The following is a 27,339-nucleotide window of genomic DNA, read 5'->3' as shown; positions in this document are numbered from 1 at the left end:
GGCAGGGCTTGAGCATAACAGCACCCTCCCACCCATGTTCCCCAGCAACTGGTGTACATAGGTTCACTGCCTCTGGTCCTGGAGATAGCACACAGCCATCAGGACTAGTAGCCATTGATAGACTTCTCCTCCAGGAATTTGTCCAACCCCCATTAAAAGCCATCCAAATTGGCACCCATCACTACATCCTGTGGTAGCGAGTTCCATAGTTTGACTCTGTGCTCTGTGAAGAAGTCCTTCTCTTGATCTGTCCTGAATCTCCCACCACTCAGCTTCATGGGATGACCTCAGGTTCTAGGATTTTGAGAGAGAAAAATGCCTCCCTATCCACATTCTCTATACTGTGCATAATTTTGTACACTTCTGTCATGTCCCCACCTTTACCCTCCTTTTCTCCAAGCAAAACAATCCCAGCTGTTGTCACCTTCTCTCATAGGGGAGATGCTCCAGCCCCTTGATCATTTTAGTTGCCCTTTTCTGCAGATGGTTGAGCACAGCTGCCTGCATTTTTGGATTCTCCTTGGGGGCATGGGTGTGGCAACTGTCACACTGAGTGCCCGCACTTCCAAATTTACCACTGCCTACATCTGTGCCCTTGGCAACAGAGATCCAAAGTTCAATCCTGAACAAGGAGCCCCAAGGAGAAGCCTGAGGTCAGCTAATGCTTTCCAGTGTTGCCTTCCTTGGTGGATTCATTGCAAACTCTGGGCAATGTTCGAAGGAAGGTGTCACGTTGAGCGGATGAGAAACTCTCAAGCCGTTCTCCACAATTTTGCTTGTTTCATGCAGGCTACACATGCTAGAGCTGCAGCGAGTATCATAATTACCAAGGGCTCACCCTCCGCCCACTCAGAGCATTAAGCAGCCTTGATGCTTAGAGGCAGAAAGATTAGGGACACCTCCATAGGGGCTCCAGGCATTGCCTGCTTTGTCACCAACCATTGATCCGGCTTAACACACTCCCAGGCTCCGGGGTGTTGAAAAACATATGTGGGTCAGAGACCATTGCTCCAGATTGTTGGAAGTAGCCTTTAGCTGAAAGCTGAAGGGTTATAGGAGAAGCAGCTGCCATGAGGCTGCAGAAATGGGAAAAGGGGCTCCCATCCAATCGCTTATGGGTCATCCATTTTATTTTATTTTTTGCAAAATTAATTAAACATTGGAGACAAGAATCAAAGTCTCTTCTTGGCTCCTTCCTCAGGAGCATTTCCAAACATGATGTTCAGATATTGGCTCAATATCCCTGAACATCTGACAAGCTGTCCAGCTGCGTTCTTGCTGTTGTTGTTCAGTCGTTAAGTCATGTCCGACTCTTCGTGACCCCATGGACCATAGCACACCAGGCCTTCCTGTCCTCCACTCTCTCCCGGAGTGTGGTCAAGTTCATATTCATTGCATCGGTGATGCTATCTAGCCATCTCCTCTGCTGTCCCCTTCTACTTTTGCCTTCAGTCTTTCCCAGCATCAGGGTCTTTTCCAGGGAGTTTTCTCTTCGCATTAGGTGGCCAAAATATTGGAGCTTCAGCTTCAGTATCTGTCCTTCCAATGAGCACTCAGGGTTGATTTCCTTTAGGATGGACTGATTTGACCTCCTTGCAGTCCAGGAGACTCGTAAGAGTCTTCCCCAGCACCACAGTTCAAAAGCATCAATTCTTCGGCGCTTAGCCTTCCTTATAGTCCAGCTCTCACAGCCATACATTACTACTGGGAAAACCATAGCTTTGATTATGCGGACCTTTGTCGGCAAGGTGATGTCTCTGCTTCTTACTATGCTGTCTAGGTGTGCCATAGCAGTAAATGCGTAAGAAGGTTGGAACCGAGCCATTTCTGGAGGTATGCATGGCGGGTTCCCCTCCCCCAGCAATGGCACCCCAAGCATTGAAGGGACTGAGGAAGCCCTCGAAAACGCAGCTATCTAAGTGTGCATGTAAGCTCTAGCAGGCAGCTGGGTCAAAGCGGCTACTTCTCAGCTTACTCTGAAATGGAAATCGTCAGTGCCCAACACTGCAAGATCGTTGTGTGAAGGTTAACTAGATAAAGGGTGAAGTCTTCTGCACCTGTACTTGTGAACAAGTCCTGTTGGACTTAGCAGGGCTTAGGCTGCAATCTTAGGCGCACTTACCTGGGAGGAAGCCCCACTGAAGTCAATGAGGTTGCTTACTTTCGAGTAGACGTGTAGGACTGCACTGCTAGTTCTGACTAAATAAACAAGCACAGGGTTGTGTTGAATATCTATTAAAAACAACAGCACTTTTCACCCCTTAAGTATGCTCCATCAGTCATTATAACCTTTCCCAAGCTGGTGTCCACCGGATGTGTTAGAATAAGAATATAAGAACGTAAGAAGAGCCATGCTGGATTGGACCACAGGTCCATCTAGTCCAGCATTCTGTTCACACAGCGGCCAACCACCTGACCAGGAACCCACAAGCAGGGCATGAGCGCAACAGCACCCTCCCATCCATATGTCCCCAGCAACTGGTGCACATAGGCTCACTGCCTCTGGTACTGGAGGTAGCACATAGCCATCAAGACTAGTAACCATTGACAGCCTTTCCCCCCAGAAATTTGTCCAACCCCCTTTTAAAGCCATCCAAATTGGTGCCCATCACTACATCCTGTGGTAGCAAATTCCATAGTTCAACTATGCACTGTGTGAAGAAGTCCTTCCTTTGATCTGTCCTAAATCTCCCACCAATCAGGTTCATAGGATGACCGCCAGGTTCTAGTATTTTGAGAGAGGGAGAAAAATATCTCCCTATCCACATCCTTCACACCATGCATAATTTTGTAGACCTCTGTCTCCCCCGACCCTTCTTTTCTCCAAGCTAAACAATCCCAGCTGTTGTAACTGTCTCTCATAGTGGAGATGCTCCAGCCCCTTATCATTTTAGTTGCCCTTTTCTGCACCTTTTCCAGTACAAGTTCCATCATCCCCAGCCACTGTGGCCAGTGTGTTGGACTACAACTCCCAGCCAGCATGCACCCCAGAGTCATGCTGGCTGAGGATGGAATTGTGGTCCAAAACATCTGGAGGGCACCAGCTTGGGGAAAGCTAATAACCAAAAGGAGAACACAGTTGGCAAAGGATCACTTTGGCTACCTCTTCTGGTGTTTCCTTCTCTCTTTGTTGATTGTTACCCGTGATTCATTTCTTCTTTCCCCTACAATCTTACATTTAGATTGTAAACTCCTCAAGGTGAGGGATCTCTTTTTTCTTTTTCGCTTTCATTATGTCGCAAGTGCCATTGAAGGCACTAGATAAATACATAATCATTTTGGGGGTGGGGAGGGGAAACATTTATAATTTACTCCGATTTCAAAATACTACAATTTTCCCCAAACATAATTGCATTGACAATTCTTATCGCTGGTAGGTGTGGCAAGAGATAGGTCTGCACAATGATAGGTCATTGTTGTTTAGTAACGAACAGAACTGCATCAATATTATTTTTAAACTCTGGTTTTTAAGAGTAGGTATGTCATTGGTTTGAAGCCTGTTCGGTTCTTAATTTGGGGTTGTAAGGAGCTCCTGGCTTGTCGCTCCTTTAACATGGCACAGTTTGAAGCCAGGGTTTGAAGTTGGCTTCCAAATCCAGGCTTGTTAGAGGAGAAACAAGCCAGTATCCTGATTCGGACATAAAACTAAGCTTTTCTGCCCGGATAAGCTCCTGGGGTGTTGAGTCTCTTTCAGCCCAAGGCCAGAATTATATTTTGGAGCAGCTCTTGGGGAGGGGGCACATTCCAGTGGTGGACATGGCCCCAAATTTGTTCCCTAATTGGTGGGGCCAAAATACCAAAAATAAATAAATAAAGCATATGTTTGTTTAAAGTTCTGCCAGTAACTAAGCTTTAAGGGAGGCATTTCAACCTTTTAGAATGGGGTGGGGGGACCATCAAATGATTGACGGACGGAGGTATGGGGAGGTGGCTATCTGGGGAGCCCTGGAAGGCCTGACTGGCCTCCAAGTGTGAAGTTCTGCACCCCTGGTTTAGACATTCCCACTTTCAGGAGGAGCCAAGCAGTAGCAATTAGGCAGCATGCACCAGCACTCTTGCTCAGCAACAATAAGCCAGGATTCGGAAGAATTCAGGCTTAGCGTTTTGTGTGAATGAAGTTTGGGACTGACATCTGAGTAAATGCATGCATAGGTTTATCCTGCATAAATCTAAACTGGTCCAGAAGTATTTTATTTGTTGTGGCTCCTTCCTACAAGGAACTCTGGGTTTTGTAATATTGTGAGGGCACTGGGATTTTTGACGGAAATGACTGACCCCTACACTGTACTACCATTTCCAAGGTCCTTTGGCCAGGAGATATGATCAAGGAAGAAGGCTGAAACAGGTTGAAACTTGTAAGACAGACATAGGCTGTGCCTCCAGATGTGATGCGCTCAATGATAAGCAAAGGGGCACAAGTTTGTCACCCGACTTCCATTCATTCCAGCCCCGCTGGAAAACAAACGGATGCTTCCCAGTGGCAACACGGCACAAGGGCATAACCAACGCTAGTGTGTATTTGTCTGTGAGTCCTCCGCTGCAGTCGTCTTATACATTGACAATATCCAAAACACAAATGCAGAGATTAATTTTTAAGAAGCCAACAATCGTACGAACAGTACAAGCAAAAGATGAGATATTTGCTTCCCTCCTGCCCCACTGTTTACTGCGGTTATAGCATTAAAAAAAAAAAAAATCAAATAAAAAGAAAACCACTTTTTTAAAAAAAGAAAGAGAGAGAGAGAGCAAGAGAGAGAGAGAGAGAGCAAGAGAAAACATACCGTATAGCACAGAGCCAAGCAATTATGTTAAGGCAAAGTATATTCCTTCTTCTTCCTTTAAAAGCTGAAATAAGGATTATGTTTTCGCACGACTACTATTCAGTCTTGTCACTGTTCAACAGATAGTTCAGCTCATGTCTGATTTTTACTGGCATTGGCTTGAGTTGATCTTGCACATTAACCCTCCCCACTCCAAAAGGAATTCTGCCTAAGGGCACGGTCCTATGCATGTTTAGACAGAAAGAAAAGGCCAGAACTTCCACACATTCAGAAGGCACCAGGTTGGAGAAGGCTCAGCTTACTACACCAGGGCTGCTGAACCTCTTTCAGCCTGAGGGCCGAACCCCATTTCAGAGTAGCTCTCAGGGGCCGCATTCCCATGGTGGGCGGGGCCTGAAGCAAAGGGGGCGGGGCAAAAATACTAGTGTATGTTAGCTGAAAGCCCTTACTGCCAGTAACTCAGCCTTAGGAGAGGCATTTTGACCTTTTAGAATTGGGGGGGGGGGGACTGCACAAGAACCAAGAAACCACCAAATGATTGGTGGTTGGGTAAAAGGGGTGGGGCCAGAGGAAGGGTGTGTGGCCATTTGGGGAACCCCGGAAGGCCAGATTGGAACCTCAGGAGGGCCAGATATGGGCCCCCGTATCTGAGGTTCTGCACCTTTCAACTACACGATCCTATGCATGTTTACTCAAAAGTCCCATTTGTGTTCAGCGGGGCTCATTTCCAGGTAAATGGGCATAAGACTGCCGGCCCAGGTTGCAGACCTATGCACGTTGACTTGAGAGCAAGTCCCATTGCTCAGACGAAGTTGCTTTCGAGTAAGCATGCTTAGCATCATTGTGTAAGACTGCGGTCACACATACACTTACTTGGGAGCAAATCTCATTGGACTCAGTGGAACATAGTTCTACGTAAATATGCCTAGGATTGCATTGTAAGGCCATAGCCCTATGCACTCTTATTTAGAAGCAATCCTATGCATGTTTCCTTGGAAGTAGGCCCCATTGTTTCCGATGGGATTTACTTTTGAGTAGGCACACACTGGATTGCAGGGTCATGTCTCATTGATCACTGAGGGTTTTACTTCTAAGTAGGCATGCGTATTATCGGGCTGTACCTAATGCACTCTGCATGCACAACTCCTGGGAACACTTCTGTCGGATAGCTGGAGGGAATTCACACACGCACAATGCTCATTTCACCGCTGGCTTTCCAGAAGGAAAATGGATCTGCCAAAAGCAAGATTGGAACTTCAATAGAAATGGCAATGTGCTCTACGGTCAACGCATGTCTCATAGCCAACATGCTATGGAGCCAAGTACCCATGTAACATTTGTTAAAAGAGAAAGACAGCAATTTAGAAAAGAAAAGAAAGTCAAGAGGAGAGATCAGAAACAAAGGAGATGTTTCACTGGATGGAATGAGAACTCAAGGTCCACTTTGGGAGACAGGAAGGGACTCCGAAGGGGCACAAAACGAAGCAGTGCCATCCGCTCGCTCGCCTCTGCTCCTCTCCCAGTTTTGCTTTCGAAGATCAATTGTGCTTTTTCCCCTCCCTTCCTCCCTGATCCAGGCAGGAGGCACAGTGCATTTTGTTCCTACTCTGCCTGTGCATCGTAATTTGCACCCCCGGCTTTCTTCAGCTCGCCCTTGATGTAATCCTCATCCAGCTCCTTGTGGTCACTGATCACAAACTCTTTGGCAAAATTCTGTGGGAGACAAAGGAAGCAAAGCACATTACTTAGTTGAGGGGGTGGGGGGCTGTGTCATAATTTTAGCATAAGGAATTAGGGCTGAGATACATGATTGCCTGTACACTTTTATAGGGCAAAGGGGGGGGGGGATGGAGGTATTTGCAGAATGATCCACAACCCCTCCAGAGGTACATTTGTTGAGAGTTCTTTGTAGGTGCTTACAGCCACAGTGTTTCCTGTTTCTACTACTATTCTGACACCATTTTATCTTCTCCCTCACTTCATGATCCTAGCCAATCAGGGACCATATAATGAGTGAAATGGCTATGGACGGTGCAAAGAGGGGGAGTAGTAGTCAGAAAATACTCTTTCCCCTTATGTCAACACATACATGATCCTAGGATTCCTTCTACTATTTGTTCTACATTTCACCCTCTCTCTTAATACCTGAACCCAGGAGTCACACAGTCTCTGATGAACCTGACTGGCAGGAGATTCAAGGCAGACAAAAGGAAGTCCTTCTTCACACAACATGTAATTAATTTATGGAAATTGCTGCCTCAAGATGTGATGGCTGCTGGCTTGGATGGCTTTCAAAGGGGAATTACACAAATTGATGGAGGAGGATTGGTCTTTCAGTGGCAATTAGCCATAATGGCTAAATGGAACCTCCAGGTTCAGATGCAGTGTACCTTTGAATATCAGGCGAATGCTTAGGACAAACAACAAGGGAGCCCCCAAACAACAGAGCTGTTGCCTTCACGATCTGCCTGTGGGTCCCAGAGACACCTGGTTGGCCACTGTGGGAAGCAGGAATGCAGGACTAGACAGACCTATGATCTGACCCAGCTGGCTCTTCTCTAGGGCATCAGGAACTATGAGAACACTGGGCAGGGCTTGGGTTGGTAGAGTGCCCATAACCCCAATTCAGTTCCCCTTGGCTGCAGATGGGCATCTTTCACAGAGTTTGTGCAACACTCAAGCCCTCAGTCTTGTGGAAACACACAAGGGAAAGATCATTCTGTCTGTTTCCTTCAGAGACAAGTTTCTAGTTCCTCTGAAATTCCAGCCACAATGCACACATTTCAAAGACAAGAGCTTGCCTCTCTGGCCCCCACCTCACTGGCTTCTCATCCTGACCTTGGCTGCGCCCCCGGGAATGAATTGCTGCCTTTGTTGCTCCAGAGCGTACGGGTACCACAAACAAGTGCGGCCATTTATTTTGGGCCAGGAAACTGCGATGCAGCAGTACGCTAAATTGCTTCACAGAACAAGACCAGGCAAAGCTTTGCGCAATGCCCCGTGGAAACCCACAGCAAGCGCTGCCTCTGCAAATGTTCTCATTTGATTGACTGATCGGTGTAATGCAGAAGATTTGCTCGGAGGGCTGCAACATAGACACTAATATCCTGTCATTTTCTGGTGTTGCCTAGGGGCTGTTAATAGCATCCATGTGCAAATGCTGCATTCTGAAATAGGAAGTGGCCAGTTCTATGCATTCAGGAACAGCTTCGCTCTAACTTTTGCTTACTTTCTGCATTTCAGCCCAACCACAGCTATACAGAACAGCTCTCTGGACCCCTGGAGGCAGCAAAGGCCATGTGGCGTTGGCACATAGCACAGCCTATACAGACCAAATACTAGATCAGCTTTCCCCAACCTGATGCCTTCCAGATGTTTTGGACAACACCCCCCCAATAGTCTCTGATTATTGCCTTTGCTGGCTGGGGCTGATGGGAGTCGTAGTCAAAAACTGCTGGAGGGCACCAAGTTGGAGAAGTTTGTACTAGACAGATGTTGTGATGACCCTACAGCAGGGTGTGAAAAGTGCATCCCGTGGGCTGCATGTGCCCCCCAAGTCCTGCCTAGTGGCCCCCCCATCCCCCCCAAGGGAAAAGAAAACAATAAAGAAGGGGGAAAGATTCTAGGAATGGACTCTATGGTTCCTGCCACATAAAGCTTGTTCCTAGAGCATCCCTGGAACATCTTAAGAAGCAGTGCTTGAAGGGCCTGCTCTAAGAATGCAGCTTCTATGGCAGAAACCATACAGCCTGTCTTCAGAGTGTTTGTCCCTGGGATTTCCCCCCCCCCTGAAAAAGTTCCAGGGAACAGAGTGTGGGATGTCAGGACCCTTCAGCAAGAGAGTGGATTAGAAGAGGGAGAAGGGCTATGAGCCAGGATTCCTGGATGGCTGGGTGGTTTGAGAGCTGAAGGTTCTGGGAGGAGTGTTGGTTTTATCTGATCAGAGCAGGTTCCAGGCCTCTGAGGCACCCTCGGGCAGGAGTTGGACTGAGGGAGTCGGGGAGACAGGGAGTGGAGTGCGTAAGGGAGCGGTGTGTGTGAGTGAGGTGTACGCTGTATGTGATACATACATGCCACCCACACACTAGCCATTGCCCTTGTGGTGAGAACAGTAATGCACCCATGCCCTAGACAGCCAAACAGCAGCGTACATGGTAAATAAGTCCCTACGTCAGCATTTTCTCCTGTCTTCCTGTTACAGTGCGTCACATGGAGCTGCCTAAAACTGAAATATCTAGCCCACATCTGGTGTGGCTGTGACCAGGAGACTGGAAGCATCCGTTTCCACTTCTAAAGAAATGAAACATTCTCATTGCATCCACACTTGGAGGCAGTAGGGACGGACCACTGGTTAGTTTAAACCAGTGGTTTAAACTTCTTCAATCCAACGCCCTCCAAATATGTTGGACTACACACCCATCACCCCCAGCTGACACCATGCACCACATTGCGGAAGACAGGTTTAAACTATGGTTTCTTGAAACAAGCCAGGATCAAACCATGTTTTATGCTCCTGGCTTGTTAATAAACCCTCAGTTTAAACTAATCAGAGCCCCCCCCCCCTGTTTGGATGTAATTAAGAGGTCTAGTTAGTTTAAAAGTGGAAGCAGATGCTTCTGGCCTCCTAAGGAGACTGGATGTCAGAGGAGAGGGGAGTGAGGAATGTCCTTCTTCACATAGCTCTAAATTATAGTTTCATGTTATGTCCAAAATGGGCCAATACTGGACTACATCTCCCAGCATAAGGCACTTCATATAGGAGAAAATGCGAATATGGGGATTTGTTGACTTTGTACCCTGCTGTTTGGCCAAACGTCTGTCCAGGTAGGTAAGACTGGTACAGTGTACCTCCAAGTTTTAGAATGCTGCTTTATTGTTACCGTTGAATTTTCCTTTCTTTTACATGGGGGTGGGGGTGCTAATGCCTTTGTTACCTCTTAGCTTGCTGTTTTGGAAACTAGCTGAGAGCAGCCTAAAAAAAGCCTTTTAAAATAAAGTAAAATAAAATAAAAGTAAAAAACATGTTTAAAATAAAATAAATTTAAAAATGAATAAAAGTCCTAAACGGCTTAGCACTTGGTTATGTAAGGGACCTCCTGTCTCATTATGAGCCTGCCTGGATATTAAGATCTGCAGAAGAGGCCCTCTGGAATTCCATTTGTTTAGCATGTGTGAAACAGTTTTCTCCTATGTCACTCCCAAAGGGTAGATTGTGCTCCCACAAGAACTACAATTGGCTTCCACTCTCCTGGCTTTTAGAAAGGGTGTACAGATGCATCTTTTCAAACTAGCCTTTTAAATTATTGTTGTTTTAATGCTTAACATTTTACTGTTTTGTTTTATTTTGTATTGATTTAAGGTTTGATTGTCTTAAATGGCCGTGCACTTCCTCAATGGCTTTTTAGCAAATGTGGTGGTCTATAATGGTTCATAAATAGATAAATAAATGCAATAACCTGCCTTGGCGTTATTAGCAACTGCAAGCAATTTGTGCGGGTGGTAAACGCCATCGGGAAAAGATTAAGCGCACCCCACTGTTTTCCTGTTTCCTCCTAATGCTGAACAGGAGGATGTTCCTCTATCAAGTTAACTATTAAAAGCTGCTCTCTTGTTAATTAGTTTGGACTGAAAGCACAGCCCTTTTGAGCCCATTGCCTGCACACAGTGAAATAATCTGGGGCATTTAGAAGTTTCGAGTACCGGCTGCACAAGACTGGTGAAGAAAAGAAGCTGCTTGGAAAGATCGAGAACAAACAGAATGGTGCACAGTGGTGTCGGAGTATCTTTAAGGAGACCCATTTTCAAAACCTTATTTTGTTTTATTTTTAAATTGCATCTGGCCTATTTTTTAAAAAAATGCATCCATCAAATACATCCAAGGTGGGTAACACAATAATAAAACAGCATGTTAAGAAAACAGGTTGTATTCGCACGCAATGCTAAACTTGGTTTTACCTTATGAGGATAAGCTGCAGTGAGCTTTTGACTCATGTGCTCTTCCACACTCCTTGCGCTCCCCCTCTTCCAGTGCAGCCATGAGGAGGAACCCAGAAGTTTTCACTTTCATTTTAGACTAACTGCATTGTGACATCAGAACCCAGGCAAACTCTGCTTAGTCTTAACTATGGTTAGTGGAAACAGCCCAACTTCAAACCACAGTTTATGAAGCGGGCTTCTTCTCATAGTTACGATTAACCAGCTTTTAGGGTTCAAACATAATGCAAAACTGTGGTTAATCTAAAATGGAAGCAGAAGCTTCCACTCTCCTCAGAACTGTGCTGGAGGAGAGGAGAGGGGGAAAGCACATAAACTTAAGTCTTGCTATGGCTTGCCCTTGATTTAGCACAGGGGTACAGAACCTTGAGCCTGGAGGGCAAATCCAGCCTCCTGGGGGTCCCAATCCAGCCCTCCAGGATTCCACAGAAGGCCACACCCCTATTACCCAAACATCCTATCATTTGAGTGCCAGTCAAATCAATCAATCAATCAATCAATCAATCGGTGGTTTCCCAGCTTTTGTGCTGTTCCTTCCCTGTTCTAAAAGGTTGAAACTGAGCCTAAGGCTTAGTTACTGGCCAGAAGAGTTCTAAGCTAAAACATGCTGGTATTCTGGTGGGTTTTGGCTTTGGACCTTTGGTCTTCACCTCCACCCACCACTGGGATGCAGCCTCCGAGAACTTCTCCAAAATTGAATTCGGCTGTCAGGCTGAAAGAGATTCTGCACCCCTGGTTTAGTGTTTTTCAGAAACTGGGCCATAAGGGTAGGCATGCTTAGGCACCCGCTGTGGGCCCACTAACAAGAGCTCCTGGAGTTGCTTTTCCTCTACAAAATAAATCATCATCATCAACTTGCCTGTACTACTTCTTTCACCAGAGTCTTGTCGGTCCCTGTTTTGGCTCTCTGCAGGCCGCTGACGCTCTCCCCAATCCACGTGATCAGGGCGAACTTGACCCGTTTGCTCATGGCATCTCCAGTGGTGAATCGGACAAAGCCAAACAACCGAATGTCATCTTGATGAGGACAGAAAGAAGGGAGAGGTTAGGAAGCCAGAGAAATGAAATTAAGGCTCATTGAGGAATTTAACCGAGCTGCTCACAAAGGCAACTGGCCCACACATCCACATGTTCTGCAGACCCATGAGATCGTCTTTGGATGCCCCTTGCTATGTGCTGCCACTGTGTGAACCACGGTGCATGGCAGTGCAAGACGGGGCCTTCCGCAATTGTGGGGCATCCTGAAAAGGTTGCTGATACTCACTCACTATTGCTAGACGGGGAGAAGGGGCTGCCTAAAATCCTAATGTGCTCCCATTTGGCCTCAAGAAGTTAAAACAGTTAGTTGAACTTTATCGGTCAGGTGGCCACATGTGCATAGCCAAAAAAGGAACAAAATAGGACACAATTTGCCAAGTGCTGATTTAGATACAGAGATGCAAATCTGGAAATAATGATTGTAATATCATACATCTCACCATAGTGGAGAAGGCTGTGACCAGGTAACCTGAGTGCCTGCTTGTTCAGTCTGCGATCTAGCCACTAACAAGTGTTGATGGGCAATTTCAAGGCCCCTGCTGCTCTCCCTTCCTAGGGTGCTTTCTCTTAAAAATGGACTTGAACTGGACAGCCTTTCAGATAGAGGAGACCTTCAAATAGAGGACTGTAGGACACATGGCTAGGGTTGTTGGAAAAATCCCCAATGGAATCAAATGAGTTCGGATTTCTATCAATCCAACTTGCAGATTCTGCAGTGGAGTGGCTTTTGTTGAGTCGCACGCATTCCACAGACTTGGGGACCAGTTTTTTAACTTTCTAGAATTTTATGCAAATTTAGTAGTAGAAAAATATGTAAAGAAAACCCAACAACAACCACTGGCCAAAAATGCACATTTCCCTCATAGGCGAAAGCATGAAAATGTACATTTTGGGGAGATTTGTGCATTGGGGCGGGGAGCATTTTTGCAAGTGCAAATGTGCGAATTTGGGAAATTGGAAAAAATCAAATTACATCAATGGGCAGACGACGGAATGAAAGGCACCTGACAAGCCGCTAAATGCAGATGGAACGGATTTTACAGAATCTGTACATCCCAATATAACCCACTGGTATATTTTTCTTTAAGAATTCTGAGTGGGAATATTCCTGCACATGCTCACCAGAGGAGTGAGATAGGGAGTGGCCACCATTTTAGGCAGTTACCAAAATTGCAGTGTGGAAGAAGCTTGCTTTCTCCTCTCTGTAAGTTCCTGAACCCTTGAGACAGGGCTGTTTACAAAGTTGTTCCTGTGTTGCTGGACCCTTATCCATTTTGAGAAGATTGTTGCGAAGCTGGAGTGGACTGAATGGAGACGGTTTTCCTTCTTTGGTCAGCAGAAAAATCAAGCTTCAGAGAGAAGATTTATTTATTTATTTATTGCATTTCTATCCCACCTTTTTTCCTCTTGCAAGGAACCCAAGGCGGCTTACATTATCCTCCTCTCCATTTTATCCTCACAACAACAACCCTGTGAGGTGGGTTGGGCTGAGAGTCTGTGACTTGCCCAAAGTCACCTAGTGAGCTTCCATGGCCGAGTGGGGACTAGAATCCGGATCTCCCGGCTCCCAGTCCAGCACTCTCAACACTACACCACGCTGGCTATTTTATTTATATTTTTATCTATATTTTTCCCATGGACTCAAGCTGAAAGACAGAAGTTTGGGAGGTCTGTGCTCTGTTTTACTGTTTTGGTGATAACTGAATTGTTATGCATGTAAAATTATTACCTGTGAATTATTGTTTTTAATTAAGAAATTAAAATGATATATGTTAATTGTCCCTGTATAAGGCCTTTGCTGTGAGTCCCTATAGAAGAAAAGTGTTACACCTACACATTGCCACTCTATTTACAGGGCTTTGCAGAGAGTTTCATAGGCTTCATGCATGTCATGTCGACAGTAGGCCATGTCATCTTCTAAAAACTCTCTCTTGATCCTTAAACGAACTGCTCCCCCCACCTCTTGCAGCCACCCTGCAAAGTATTTTTAATCCTGTCTTCCGAAAAGTTGTCTGTCCCTTCTGCAAGGCTTGCAACAAACTATTATTGTAAGGAAGCAGCTTCCTCTGGTAAAAGGAAATGCTGCCGTCATTCCACACATCTCCCTTCTTCCTTAGCCCAATAACTGAAAGTAATGCCGAAGAACCAAGGAAACCAAATAGGATGTCACACAGATAATGCTAGGATGAGCAGGCGGAATGTAGAAGCATTCCCCTCACCCGGGAAGGGAATTTCAACTACACGCGCACGCATACACACACACACACACATATATATTTCTACCCCTCCTTCAAAGAGCTCAGGGCGATGTATGTGGATCTCACCCACTCACCCTTTCATCCCCACAACAAAGCTACAAGGTAGATTAGCTGAGATAGTGACCTGGTTTGCACAATAACTGCAGCCTACCATGGCTTCTTTAAGCCACAGTGCGGTACGGCGTCCACAGGCACCAGGTTGCAAATCCACACCCTCCCAGCTTCTTATGTTGTCCGAATCCAGCAAGGGTGGCTTGTTGGGGTGGTTAACAAACCACCCCACAACCCTACAACAGGCCAGGCATTCTGGGTGGTTTGTTAATCACCCCAACAAGCCACCCTTGCTGGATTCAGACATCACAACAAGCTGCACTCAGCAAGGGTAATTAGGGAAATGAGCAGGCACATTTGCGGGGGGGGGGGTGTTAACAAGCCACTGTGGGGTTATTGATCACTCTTGTGTCATGCTAACTGGGCCAGTGTGTGACTGACCCAACCCTAGAACATAAGAAGAGCCCTGCTGGATCAGACCAAGGGTCCATCTAGTCCAGCATTCTGTTCACACAGTGGCCAACCAGCTGTCAGCCAGGGACCCACAAGCAGGGCATGAGCACCCTCCCACCCATGTTCCCCAGCAACTGGTGTACATAGGCTTACTGCCTCTAATACTGCAGGTAGCACATAACCATCAAGCCGAGTAGCCATTGATCGCTTTCTCCTCCGGGAAACTGTCTAACCCCCTTTTAAAGCCACCCAAATTAGTGGCCCTTGCTACATCTTGTGGAAGTGAATGCCATACTTTAGCAGTGCGCTGTGTGATGAAATCCTTCCTTTTATCTCTCCTGAATCTCCCACCAACCAGCTTCATGGGATGACACCACTGGGTTCTAGTACTTAGAGGGAGAAAAATGTCTCCCTATCCAGTTTCTCCACACCATTCTACCCTCACCTAATAAGCTTCATGGCTGAGCAAGGATTTGTTTGAAGCCAGGCCTAAGCAGCCCTAGTCCAACACTCTCTGACCATTACACCACGCTGCCTTTACTCATGTCAGCAGGGTTATCTGATACAAAGCAGAACAGCCCTTCCTGCCCCGTCCTGCGGCCCTCCAACAAAGGGCTGGGGAACTTTTTTTTCCTGTCAATGTCTGCATTCCAGCAGTGGGCAGGGTCATACCCAAAAGTGGGTGGGGCCAGCTCCAAAAGTGGGCAGAGCTGTGAATGCAACTGTTATATTTGTTGAGTGTGCAGTGGGCAGGGAAAGACGTTTGCATCTAAGCTTTCCCCATTTTGTGCAAGATGGCCTCCATCAGTTTTGTAGTTGGGGGACCAAGCAACGTGGAGTAAGTAGTATCAATCCCCTGGAGTGATGCCAGCAAGAGGGAGTGGCCTGTGGAGAAGGGGCGTGGCCTGGGTAGAGACCTGGGGTCTGCACTGAGAGGCCTGGAGGTCCATGTGTGGCCCACAGGCTTTCACAGTTGTGCAGAAGAGGGAGTTTCAGCCAGCAGGGTTGTTCTCTGACCTTCCCTGCATCTTGTCAGAATCCTGTCTTCTAAACGAAGACACCCGTGGCCTCTCCTCTTCTTCCGCACCAAAACACAGCTTCTCTTTCACTTTTTAAGCAGGAGACAAGTTATGCCTGCCCTTTTTTACTTGGCTCTTTAAGGGACCCAGCTGCCGTGCCCTGGAATACATCCAACCAATTTATTTAGATAAATGCTTGCTCCCGTTCTACGCCCGCACCTGACTGGAGGCTCTTTTGCTAGCAATGAACAGTTCAGCAGTGGAGGCTGGTGGCTCCGATGTCAGTGGGGCGGTGAATCCGCTCTGGGTTTCAGTCAGAACCAGTCAGAACTCTAAAGGATAGCTCTGGGTTTCTCAGTCAGAACCTTGGATAGTTCCTTCAGTCCTGACTGAAACCCGGAGGGGATTCACTGCCCCACTGTCATTGGAACCACCAGCCTCCACTGCAGTCCAGGAAGCTTACGCTATAGTCCTGTGCGCGTATACTCAGAAGCAAGTCCCACTGTGTCCAATGGGGCTTTCTTCCCACCTAGCACAGCCTTTCCCGATCTGGTGCCCTCCGCATGAGTTGGATTGCAACCCCCATCATTCGCAGCCAGCACCAGGTTGGCTAAGGCTGGCCTCCTAAGTGTGTCAAGGATTGAAGCTTAGAGCAGCTGCCTCCCTAATGAAACCTAAACAGAGCTCTTTCTACTCTGCGGGTGTTGCTTTGTACGTAAGAAATGAATCACACAACCAACACCTGAAAAACACACAGCTCACTCAGCTCTGCCCACGTTCATTTCTTGCGTATCAGTGGGAGGCATTTTTGCAAAGTCGTTTCCTGGGTGGGCAGATGGGCCCCAGGGCCAATCTAAAGAGAATTATGGGAGCCGGAGTCCAAAATATCTAGAGGCCACCAGGTTGCCTATGCCTGCTGTAGTGGAAGGATGGGGAGAAGGCTGCAAGGCTGCAAAGCTATGTACATTTACTCAGCAGTAAGCGCCATTGAAAACAATGAAAATTACTTCTGAGTAGACATGTATAGGAAAGTAATTTGCAGTAGACTGGCACGGGGTTTTGACTCAAGCGTTTCATAACAGCAACAGCTAATTGCTAATATAAATAATAATTTATTATTTATAGTAAATAATAATATATTAATGATATAAATTTATGAATTTAATAATGATCTAAATGGAGCTGTTGAAACAAAGAAAGCCAGCATCCCAAACCTGCGCATCCTCGGATTTTGCACGGGGCAGCTCAGTGTCTTTCTAAAAGGTGCGATAGGCGAATGGCAGCTGCCATTCACCTATCATGGGGAAATTACAGCCTTCATTGGCGTATTTTATTCCATTTGTGGCCATCAATCACTTATTTCTACCTAAATTGCGGCCATTAGCCTATCATGCCTTTTAGAAAGACGGAAGGCCATCCTGCAAACTCCAGCAGATGTGCCAGGGCTCTGGGGAAATCCATTGGGCCCCCAGTGGCCCAGATTTCACCACGGTGGACCCTTCCCAGACTAGATGTCAGGGAGTTCACCCATCCCTAGTGGACAGGACCAAAGGCAAAATGTCAGCATCGTTTAGCTTAAAGCTCTTTCTGCTAGTAACTCAGCCTTGGTAGAGTAATTCCAACCTTTTAGAATGGGAAAAAGGTCTGTGCAAAAGCCAGGAAACCACGCAGCTTTCGGAGGTTGGGAGAAAGGGGCGTGACCAGGGGAAGGGGGCATGGCCATCTAGGGAATCCCAGGGGCCAGATCGGAACCCCAGGCGGGCTGGATTTGCCTACGGGTGTGAGGTCCAACACCTCGGAAATAGAGGATACCTTCAAGCAGAGGGTGTTCCCTGGCAGACCTTCAAACGGAGGACCGACCTCTGTAAAGGAGGACACATGGCCACTCTGTGTTTGTCACCTTCTGTGGATTACTAGCACAATCAACAAACTCTTGTCACCAGCCCTCAGGCAGCTGAACCCTATTTAAAGAGTGAGTCAACAGATAAGGTCTCCTGCAACTACCTTGCACACACACAGTCAGGCAGTGCTAGACCAAGAAAACACTCTCCCACACCCTTTTTTTTTTTACCAGTTGCCTGCTCCTCTGCCTTCAACAACAGCTTGATCTGTAGATATTAGAGAGCCAGTGTGGTGTAGTGGCTAGAGTGTTGGACTGGGAGCCAGGAGATCCGGGTTCTAGTCCCCACTCAGCCATGGAAGCTCACTGGGTGACTTTGGGCCCATCACAGACACCCAGCCCAACCTACCTCGCAGGGTTGTTGTTGTGAGGATAAAATGGAGAGGAGGAGGAGGAGAATGTAAGCCGCCTTGGGTTCCTTGCAAGAGGAAAAAAGGCGGGATAAAAATGCAATAAATAAATAAATAAATAAATATTAGCTTTATATATATCTGTCTGTCTATATTCATCGTCAGCGTGCATGGTGTTTTAAACAGGCAGGCTCCTGGCCCAAAGGGCTTTGAATCTAGAATTTAATGGAGGGGAGAACACAAAGGAAGAGGAGGGAAATGGAGGCAAGGGTAAACAGGGGGAGGGTGTGTGTGCGTGCGTTAGTAGAACCAACCAGTCTAAGCAAAAGCATTCAAATTAAAGAGTTTGCTTTTAACAGAGAATCAAGTCCCAATTCCAGATGGCCACAAGGAAGTGGAGGAACAAGTAAAATGGCATCTGCCTGACAGTCTAGGGAGGTGCATTTTGCAAAGGCAGAGAGAAGGGAAGGGGGTGGAGGTGGGAAATGATTTGCAGGAACAGCCTGTCAATGAGAAACTCAACCACAATCATTACCATAAGGAAGGCTTATTGGGTGTTTCTTTTCTTTTCCTTTTCTCTCCCCCTCCCCACCCCTTGCAGACTTACCCTTTAGAGTAAACATTAAAGAGAAAGGCTTGCAGTAGCAGATCTTGAGGAAGGTTTATAAAAAACAACAACCCATGAGCAATTTGTTAACTCTTAAACCCTCTTCCTGCCAGAAACTTTCTGCTACAGACAGTAACAGAAGGAAGCCAGAGAAAGTGAGAAAGGCTCTGTGGTGTAGTGGAGCTGGGTCTCGCAGGCGTGCAGCACCGGCAATTTTTTAGTAGCTGCGATGCTGATGTCATCTGGCACCACCTCAGAATTAGCTGTTCTCTCTGAGCTTAGCTGCAGTTCTCTCCGTGGCTGGGGGGGACAGAGTTTTCCCAAGAACAATACACAGTTCCCTGTTGTAATGACAAGTATTTTGGGGTGGCTTGGTCCTGAATGGCAATGAAGACCTGTTAGCTTTGCAAAAGACCTGCTCCTGGTGGAGATAAAAATGGGAAGAACTGGTTTGTTGATATGGATCAAACACTCTTCCACTCTGGCATAGTGTGGGATATAGCATGGCGGTGGGGGAGCTGCAGACAAAGAGAGGGGTCAGCAGAAATCATGCCCCACCCCTTTGCATAGGCAGTGGTGCCTTTCTGCCAGTTTTAAAAGACCTATAGATCCAAGGCCTTTCTATTTTAGAAATATTTCTAACCTACCTTTCTCCAGGATCAACAGAGTTTTAAAAGAATGATGCAAATAAATACAAATTCAAAAGCTGTTGTTACAAAAGTAGAACATCAACTGAGCGGTGGGGAAGGAAGTTCTGAGGCAGGGGTGTTGAACCTTTTTCAGCCTGAGAGTCAAATTCAGTTCAGTTCAGTTCAATTTATTTGTTTGTTTGTTTGTTTAACTTCTATACCGCCCAATAGCCAACACTGTCTGGGTGATTCACAAAAATTAAAACCACAAAGCGCAGCATAAAACAATATAAAATATGAAAGCATCAAACCACAATATAACGGTACAACCAGAATAAAACCTAGCAGCAGTGCAGAGGAAATGGCAATCGCCAGTTTAGAAAGGGGCAAGGAGAGAAATAAGATTACAGTGCAATCCTATACAAGTCTACTTAGAAGTACGCCCCATTGAATTCAATGGAATTAAATGGAACATTCAATGGAACTTTGCCATCTGACAGAGGGGGAGGAATACCTCTTCTAAAATGGTGCCCAGTAAAATGGGACCATTTTTTTTAATCATTTGGAAGGACTCAATTGAACACTGCAGCCATACCAGGCTCCCATTCAAACAAAGACCCAGAAATATCTGCTGTTACACTATGAAGCTAGCTAAAAATGTGTCTTCTGTAACAGGGGTGGGCAGAAGGTAGATCTCCAGAGGTTTTGGACTTCAGCTCCCGGCATTCCTGACCACTGGCCATGCCGGTAGAGGGTTCTGGGAGCTGACGTCCAAAACATCTGGAGATCTACCTTCTGCTCACCCCTGTTCTATAAGAACACCCTGCAATGATCTCATTGATGTGGGGATCTCAAGTGATCGCTAACCCTTACTCTTTATCATGCTGCAACTCCAGTTTATTGTTTTTGTATTGCTTTTATTATTAGTATAGCTGAAATTGTTTTTAAGTGTGTACTTTAAACTGTGGTGTTATGTAAACCACTTAAGGATGTTGTTATACTAAGCAGTATATAAGAATAAATAGATATTTAAATCTGCCTTACATAATCAGAACTTTTCACACTTGATTGTGACTTCACCTTCTTCTCCCCCCTTCCTTATTCCCCTTGCCCCAAACTTGCTTTTTATAACATCTTTCCTGATGAAGGGTTCTGGAGCTTTCGAAAGCTTGCAGATTTTGGGGGGAGGGAGGAGGTGATCTTTTGGTCAGCCTAATAAAGGGTATGACACTAGTATGGATTTTGGAATTGTTCTTAAAGTCAACACAGCTACCTTTACCTCCTTGCCCCACACACACACTTGTTGTTGTTGTTGTTGTTCAGTCGTGTCCGACTCTTCGTGACCCCATGGACCATAGCACGCCAGGCCTTCCTGTCCTGCCTCATTTCTAACCCCAATTTCAATTACACTAAAGTGTAGTTTTAAAAAATGAAAAATAAATGGTGACAGAAAGACAGAAGGTTATCACGGATATTTCTGCTGTGAGATCTGAGCCTTAAGAACATAAGAAGAGCCCTGCTGGATCAGACCGAGGGTCCATCTAGTCCAGCATTCTGTTCACACAGTGGCCATCCAGCTGTCGACCAGGAACCCACAAGCAGGGCACAAATGCAACAGCACCCTCCAACCCATGTTCCCCAGCAACTGGTGGACATAGGCTCACTGCCTCTGGTACTGGAGGTAGCACATAGCCATCAGGACTAGTCGCCATTGATAGTCTTTTCCTCCAGGAATTTGTCCAACCCCCTTTTAAAGCCATCCAAGTTGGTGGCCATCACTACATCCTGTGGTAGCGAATTCCAGTTTGACTATGCACTGTGTGAAGAAGCCCTTCCTTTTATCTGTCCTGAATCTCCCACCAATCAGATGACCCCAGGTTCTAATATTTTAGAGAAGGAGAAAAATGTCCTTCCCAAGTTTCAGAGTGGCTTGATGGCTCCAAATGTTGAAATGCCATATTGTTAATGCCACCTCTGGAGGAATGCCACAAGGGAAATAATGAAGTGTCTCAAATGCCTTACATTTAAGTCCTTAGTTGAGGCACACGAAGCCAACAGAGTTAGCGTGCCCTGGAAATACGTTCCTGAGTCTTGAAACAGGATGGGGGCTGACTGCATGCCAGATTCAAACACTTTCTTCTGTGAAGGAAGAGCTTCTCCCAAAACAGGGTGGTGGCGGTGGGGATGGACACATTTCAAAGCAGCAGATGCTGTGCATCTGGGAGACAGGGATGTAGTGTACTTCAAGAACCAGATCACAAGATCACTCTTCATCATATGAAAGCTAGCATTTACCAAGTTGGAGTGTCAGTCTATCCAGCACAGTGTTGTCAGCTCGGGCTTGCACCGGGTTTCGGTCCCAGGTAGGGGCCTTTCCGTGCCTGGCTACCCAGCTTCCTTTAAACAGTGCTTGAACCCAGGATCGATGGCATGCAAAGCTTGTGCTGTGCTGCTGAGCTTCAGCCAGGGTTGGTGCCAAAAGGAGGAACAGTCAGGCACTTGCTGAGGGCCCGCATCCTAGCAGGGGCCCACTGACAAGACACCCCTGGATCTGCTCCTCCTCCTCACCGTTGAAACTGGCTTGTTCACCTGCCTCTTGCTCTGGCCCAGGCAAAGGTGAGGAGGAGGAGGAGATGCCGCGGCCTGTTTCTCCCGGGCTCTCTGCCTATCAAGGAAGCAAGCGGGAGCAATGATGAGAAAGGGGATGAGAAGCAAGAGCAGCTGGGGACAACGGTGGTGAGAAGGTCGACTCCCAGAGGGAGGGGGCGTAGGGAGGGTGTCTTCCCCAAGGGCCCCCGAAAACCTGGGGCCAGCACCAGCTATGGCTCTTCCCATTCTTGCACTGAGCCAGTGGTAGCTGGTGAGACAGTTCACTGGGAGGGCACTGCAGCGCAACCAACAGGAGGAAGGGGATGCCCACCCCTACTGGCTGGCAGGTAGGCAGGCGGCAGCTCAGTCTGTACCATGCAAACATACAGTGGCTGATGGGTTGCCTTCCCAGGCCCATGAAAGTATTTGCTAGCCAATCAGCAACCACATGCTGACACAGGGCCAACTGGGCTATCCCCTGCTTTCACCTCGGCTTCCCAACAACTGTTGGTAAAGAAAGGCTTCTTTCTCATAGAATCTTAGAGCTGGAAGGTACCTTGAAAGTCACTCCAACCCCTGCTGATGCAGGAAGACCGCTACTTAGGTGCTGATAGGTGCTGAAAAACCTCTAATGAAGGAAAGTCTGCCACCTTCTGAGGCAGTCTGTTTCACCGCTGAACAGCTTGTACCATCAGAAAACTCTTCCTAACATTTACTTAAACCCCCTTTTCTTGTAATTTGAACCCATTGGTTCAGGTCCTATTCTGGAGTAACCAAAAACAAAATTTGAAGATAGCTATCATAACTCCTGTTAATCTTCTCTTCCCCAGGCTTAACATACTTAAATCCCTCAACCTTTCTTCAGACGTCTCCTCCCTTGATTGTCTCACCATGGGGTTCCCACTGCTGAACCACCTCACCAACCCTTGCCGCAACACATCCTTCAGATTTGGTGAGCTTGGGGATATGATAAAATAGGAGCCCCCCAGCTGCTGTGAGGACTGCAGCTAAGCTTAAAGGGAACAGGGAAGATTGAGGGGGGTGGAAGATAACGTCATTGTCCCTGCTAATAAAAATATCTTGCCGCTTTGACCCAGTGACCCCTTGTTCCACTACACCATTGCCTTCTCCTCTCAATCATTTGGTCATGTAAATATTACTTGAACAGGGCCTGCTCCACTCCCATATGAACATAAGAACAGCTGCGCTGAATCAGACCAAAGGCCATCTAGATCAGCATTCCGTTCCCACAGTGGCCAACCAGATGCCTATGGGAAGGCCACAAGTAGGACATGGGTGAACCAAGACCCTCCTGCTTATGTCCCCCAGCAACTGGTATACAGAGGCATACGGTCTCCAATACTGGAGGTAACATATAATCAGCATAACTATTATCCATTGATAGTCTTACCAATGATAGCCTCTCCCCCACGTCAGGGTACCCACTGCCTCTGTCTACCACAGAGAAACCTCAACTCCAGGAACCAAGAGCAGATAAGACTCTGGGATATCCTTGTATGACTTCACTGAACACAATTCTTCTGGTGTGGAATGAATGCCATTACATAAAGTGTGTGTGAAGAACACAGAATGGAGGCACATCCTCCTACACAACTGTTTCTGAGCCGCTTGCATTTGTTTGTGTGAAAGGAGCATAATTGTGGTAGTCACTGATGCCCCATATGCAAAGGGAGAACCCCCCCACACACACACTCACACAAGTTATTGGCCTGGGGTAGAGGGAACCCAATTGAAGCTGCTAGAATGAACAGATTTCATCAAAAGATTCATACAAAGTCATTCATCAGTGTGTCTGTCTCTGACACAAAGCCACAGGCATCTTTCTGCTTTCCTGCTGAGCCATTCTGTTTCTCCTTTGTTACTCTAAATCAAATGGCAAGCAGGAACTAACTGCGCTGGGGCAAAACTGACTGTCTCCCAGACAGAAAATCAGAGCCAAGCACAACTTGCACTCTGCACATAAACAGAGGATGTGAATAAGGAAACAGTCCAGACCCAACACTCCATGACACTCGGAGAATGTGGTCCTAGGGTGCATAAGTTTGCTTTGCAGTGCATCCACACACCCTTTCTTGGAGCAAACAGAAGTTCTGTGTGGCTTTTGGAAGAGAGAGCACTGGAAAGTGATGGCCTCTTTTGTAACAATCTATTTACAAGCATCTAGGCTGAGTAGGTATTATGAAGCTGCAGGAGCAAGCCTACAGATAGGCCACTCTAGTCTCCAGATTACATTGCTTCTCTTCCGTACTCTGCAAATCCAAATCAGCTTTCTCCCAACCATATCCAAGCTTTTGTGATTCAGCTTTCCTTGTGTCCATGAATATGTGCAAACTGCACATGCATGCGCGCGCACACATACACACACACACCAAAGCAAAAACGCTGGTTCGAGCAAATGGTTTCTTTTCAAGGGTGCACGACTGATACAAGAAGAAGGCATTCTCCTGAACTGACAATGTTGTGTCTTCACTTCCCTCCCTACTGCTAGAAGTTATTCTTCCCATTTTATAGATTGGGAAACTGAAGTTGAGGCCAGCTCTTGATGCATCCTGTGTTGGCATCTAGTCAATATTGTATTCAAATAGTCAATGTATGTCAATTTCACAGCCATTAAAAAAACAGTCCTCCTGGAAGCAGGTCATTCAAGAGCTCTTAGGAGTGAAATCAACATCTCCTAGTTTACTGTATCCTCATGTGTTTTTAGGACTTTAAGGAAGGCTGAGCACCAAAGAATTGATGCTTTCGAACTGTGGTGCTGGAGAAGACTCTTGCGAGTCCCCTGGACTGCAAGGAGGTCAAATCAGTCAATTCTAAAGGAAATCAACCCTGAGTGCTCATTGGAAGGACAGATACTGAAGCGGAAGCTCAAATATTTTGGCCACCTAATGCAAAGAGAAAACTCACTGGGAAAGACCCTGATGCTGGGAAAGATTGAAGGCAAAAGGAGAAGGGGACGGCAGAGGATGAGATGGCTAGATAGCATCACCGATGCAATGAATATGGACTTGAGCACACTCCGGGAGAGAGCAGAGGACAGGAAGGCCTGGTGTGCTATGGTCCATGGGGTCACAAAGAGTCGGACACGACTGAAGGACTGAACAACAACATGTATTTTTAAGACACAAGTCTTTCGATCCAAAATGGATACAAAGCACCATACGAGGCAATTCAGAGAGAATTGTCCAAAGATCTCATAGCTCTACCATTCCAGCCATCTATACATAGTATCTGAAGGAATCCCCTTCTCCTCTTTGAAATCCAGATGCCTGAAGGTGAGGCAGCTGGAGACCAGGAATAGAGCCTTTTCTGTGGTGGCACCCTGATGGTGAAATTGTTGTTGTTGTTGTTGTTCAGTCGTGTCCGACTCTTCGTGACCCCATGGACCATAGCACGCCAGGCCTTCCTGTCCTGCGCTCTCTCCCGGAGCGATGGTGAAATTACCCCTCTTTAAATATTAAAGGTTTCATTTGAAACCTACCCATCAGTTTCTTGAGGATTTGGTGGTTGCTGTTTTTTTAAAAAAATATTAACATCTTGCTGCTGCTGCTCCCATTTCCTTTAAAATATATATATATCTTGTTGCTGCTGCCATTCCTCTTTTGAAACATTATCTTGTTGCTGCTGCCATTTCTTTTATTGGAATGTGTGGTTGGCTAGATCTCAGTTTGCTTTTATTTGCTCAGTTGCTTTTATTTATGTTTGATAGTTTTATCATTCAATCCTATTCATGTTTACTCAGAAGTAAGTTCCATTGTGCCTGATGGGGCTTACTCAACTAGTGTGTTTTAGGATTCCATATATAAAACTAGCCATATGTTAGTTTTATAAGCTCCCTTGAAGGCATGGTAACAGGAGAATAGTCGTATAAATGCATTTTTAAACAATACATTTTAAATAAAAAATGGATGCAGAGTATTTTGTTTTCAGACATGTATACTGAGCCACAGGCCCATATGCACATCAGAGCAACAAACAGAGTGCCGGGTATGCACAGATCCAGAAACAGAGTTAATGCATGCTTGAGCTCCTGTTTCATTTCAATGGAAGGGCAGCTCCATGAGCACACAAAGGATGCTTGCATGAAGATACCACCTCAACCAGAATGACCGTCGGGTTCTGCATGCTCATCATTTGCCCCGTCATGCACAAGAGATTGCTGGTGGCAGATGAAAAGTTGTCATCGGTATTTTAAAATGGATTTTTTTAAAAAGAAATACAAAACTTCATTTCCTTTATGGCTTCCTTTGCTTGGATTTTTTTTTTTTTAAATAAAGATTATCCCCCTCCTAAAAGGGTAATCCACCCTTTACAGTTTAACAATTAAAGAGAAAGAGAGAGAGAAAGAAAGAAAGGAAAAGAAAAGAAAAGAAAAGAAAGAAAGAAAGAAAGAAAAGTTTGCCTGGAGGGGGGGGGATCCCCAGCCCCCACCAATTTAAGTGCAAGGGCGAGACAAAAGACGGATTAGGTGGATGAGATCATCCCATCGGACTGCTTACACATAGGGTGAGATCACAAAAACTCAGACATTCAAACTACCTCGGTGGAGGAGACATTTGGGGAATATCAAATCCCTTTACAAGCAATGTTGACCTCTTAGTAAGCCCTTTATGCCTCCCCCCACCCTGGCCACTGGGATCATCAGTGACGTCATCTTCTGAAGAAAGTAAAGTGCTCTTACCTGTACATTGCCTTATAAACTCTTCATAATCAACTCCATGGTGTCCTGGAACTATTGTGGATCCCTCGTACTTAAATGATACCCTTTGAGAAGCGGGGAGGAAAAGACATAATAAAAGATTCCATGCGCGCTAAAGGGTGCATTTGCGTGTGTGTGTGTGTGTGTGTGTGGATCTGTGGTGCTCTTTATATTTTAACTTTTTATGGGCCATTTCCTGCACGATTTCTCTCTCGCACACACTGGAGACAGTAAAAGTCCCAGGATGACCAACTTTCAAGCTTCCCCATCCAGACTGTAGCAGCTATCCTATGGGACATTCACCATAAGGGCATGCTCTGCCCCAGTCATTCCATTTGCTCGTCGGGATTATGGGTACACTGATGACCACGACGAATGGAAGCCCGCAAGCGTCTGTGACGAGGCTAGGTGGTGGTTTGTTTGTTTTTTCCTTTAACGCTTGGGGAGAACGTTTGCCCCCAAGATACCTTTGCTTTCAAACAAAAGATGCTACCAAGTCGAACGCACGCCGCATCTTACCAGTTAACATCTGTGCTGTCGTCTCTCACAAGATTGTACGCTTCCCTGCACGCCTCTTTGTCGATTTTCGTGGCCATTTCTTGGAGGAGGTCTCTCGAGATTCAAGGAAAGGGGTGGGTGTGAGGGCAACAAAAGCTGGGATCCAGATGAATGGAGAAGCAATCAATCTCTCTCTCTCTCAGCCGTCCCTCTCCTCTTTATATACCGGTATAGATTTGGGTAGTTGTAAAGAATCCAAGGAGACGGTTCTCTCTGTAGCGGGCGCTCGGATCTGAACGCAGGAGCTGCTGGGCAAAGGTCCAAAGCGAAAGAAAAGGCAGAGAGGAGAAAAAGAGAAAGCGAAGGGCTGTTAATGATGCGGCCGGCTGTTCCCTCTGCTGCTGCTGCTGCTGCGGTCGATCACGCAGTCCTCGCTCGCGCTGCCTCGCCGGAAT

General features: G+C 46.4%; 1 protein-coding gene across 1 annotated transcript; it reads right to left on the bottom strand.

Moving 5' to 3' along the window:
* Positions 1 to 1,112: 1,112 nt before the first annotated feature.
* On the bottom strand, positions 1,113 to 27,339 carry COTL1 (coactosin like F-actin binding protein 1). Its single transcript, XM_084812844.1, has 4 exons — positions 26,906 to 27,339; positions 26,369 to 26,451; positions 11,635 to 11,792; positions 1,113 to 6,494 (listed from the first exon to the last, which is right to left on the bottom strand). Exons 1-4 carry the CDS (start codon positions 26,980 to 26,982, stop codon positions 6,384 to 6,386), a joined length of 429 nt encoding a protein of 142 aa, XP_084668970.1. The 5' UTR covers positions 26,983 to 27,339; the 3' UTR covers positions 1,113 to 6,383.

Source organism: Heloderma suspectum, chromosome 8 (genome assembly GCF_057233095.1).
Source record: "Heloderma suspectum isolate Gila_16-S chromosome 8, 16-S_ref, whole genome shotgun sequence".
Taxonomy (NCBI): Eukaryota; Metazoa; Chordata; class Lepidosauria; order Squamata; family Helodermatidae; genus Heloderma; species Heloderma suspectum.
The sequence above is the reverse complement of the archived record's forward strand: the minus strand, read 5'-3'. Positions and strand labels throughout refer to the sequence as shown.

Coding starts and splice junctions, on each gene's coding strand:
- COTL1 (XM_084812844.1), bottom strand. CDS start 26,982: ATGGCCACGAAAATCGACAAAGAGGCGTGCAGGGAAGCGTACAATCTT. Junction 11,793..26,368: donor GTTTATAAGGCAATGTACAG/GTAAGAGCACTT, acceptor GTCCTCATCAAG/ATGACATTCGGTTGTTTGGC. Junction 6,495..11,634: donor TGGTGAAAGAAGTAGTACAG/GCAAGTTGATGA, acceptor TGTCTCCCACAG/AATTTTGCCAAAGAGTTTGT.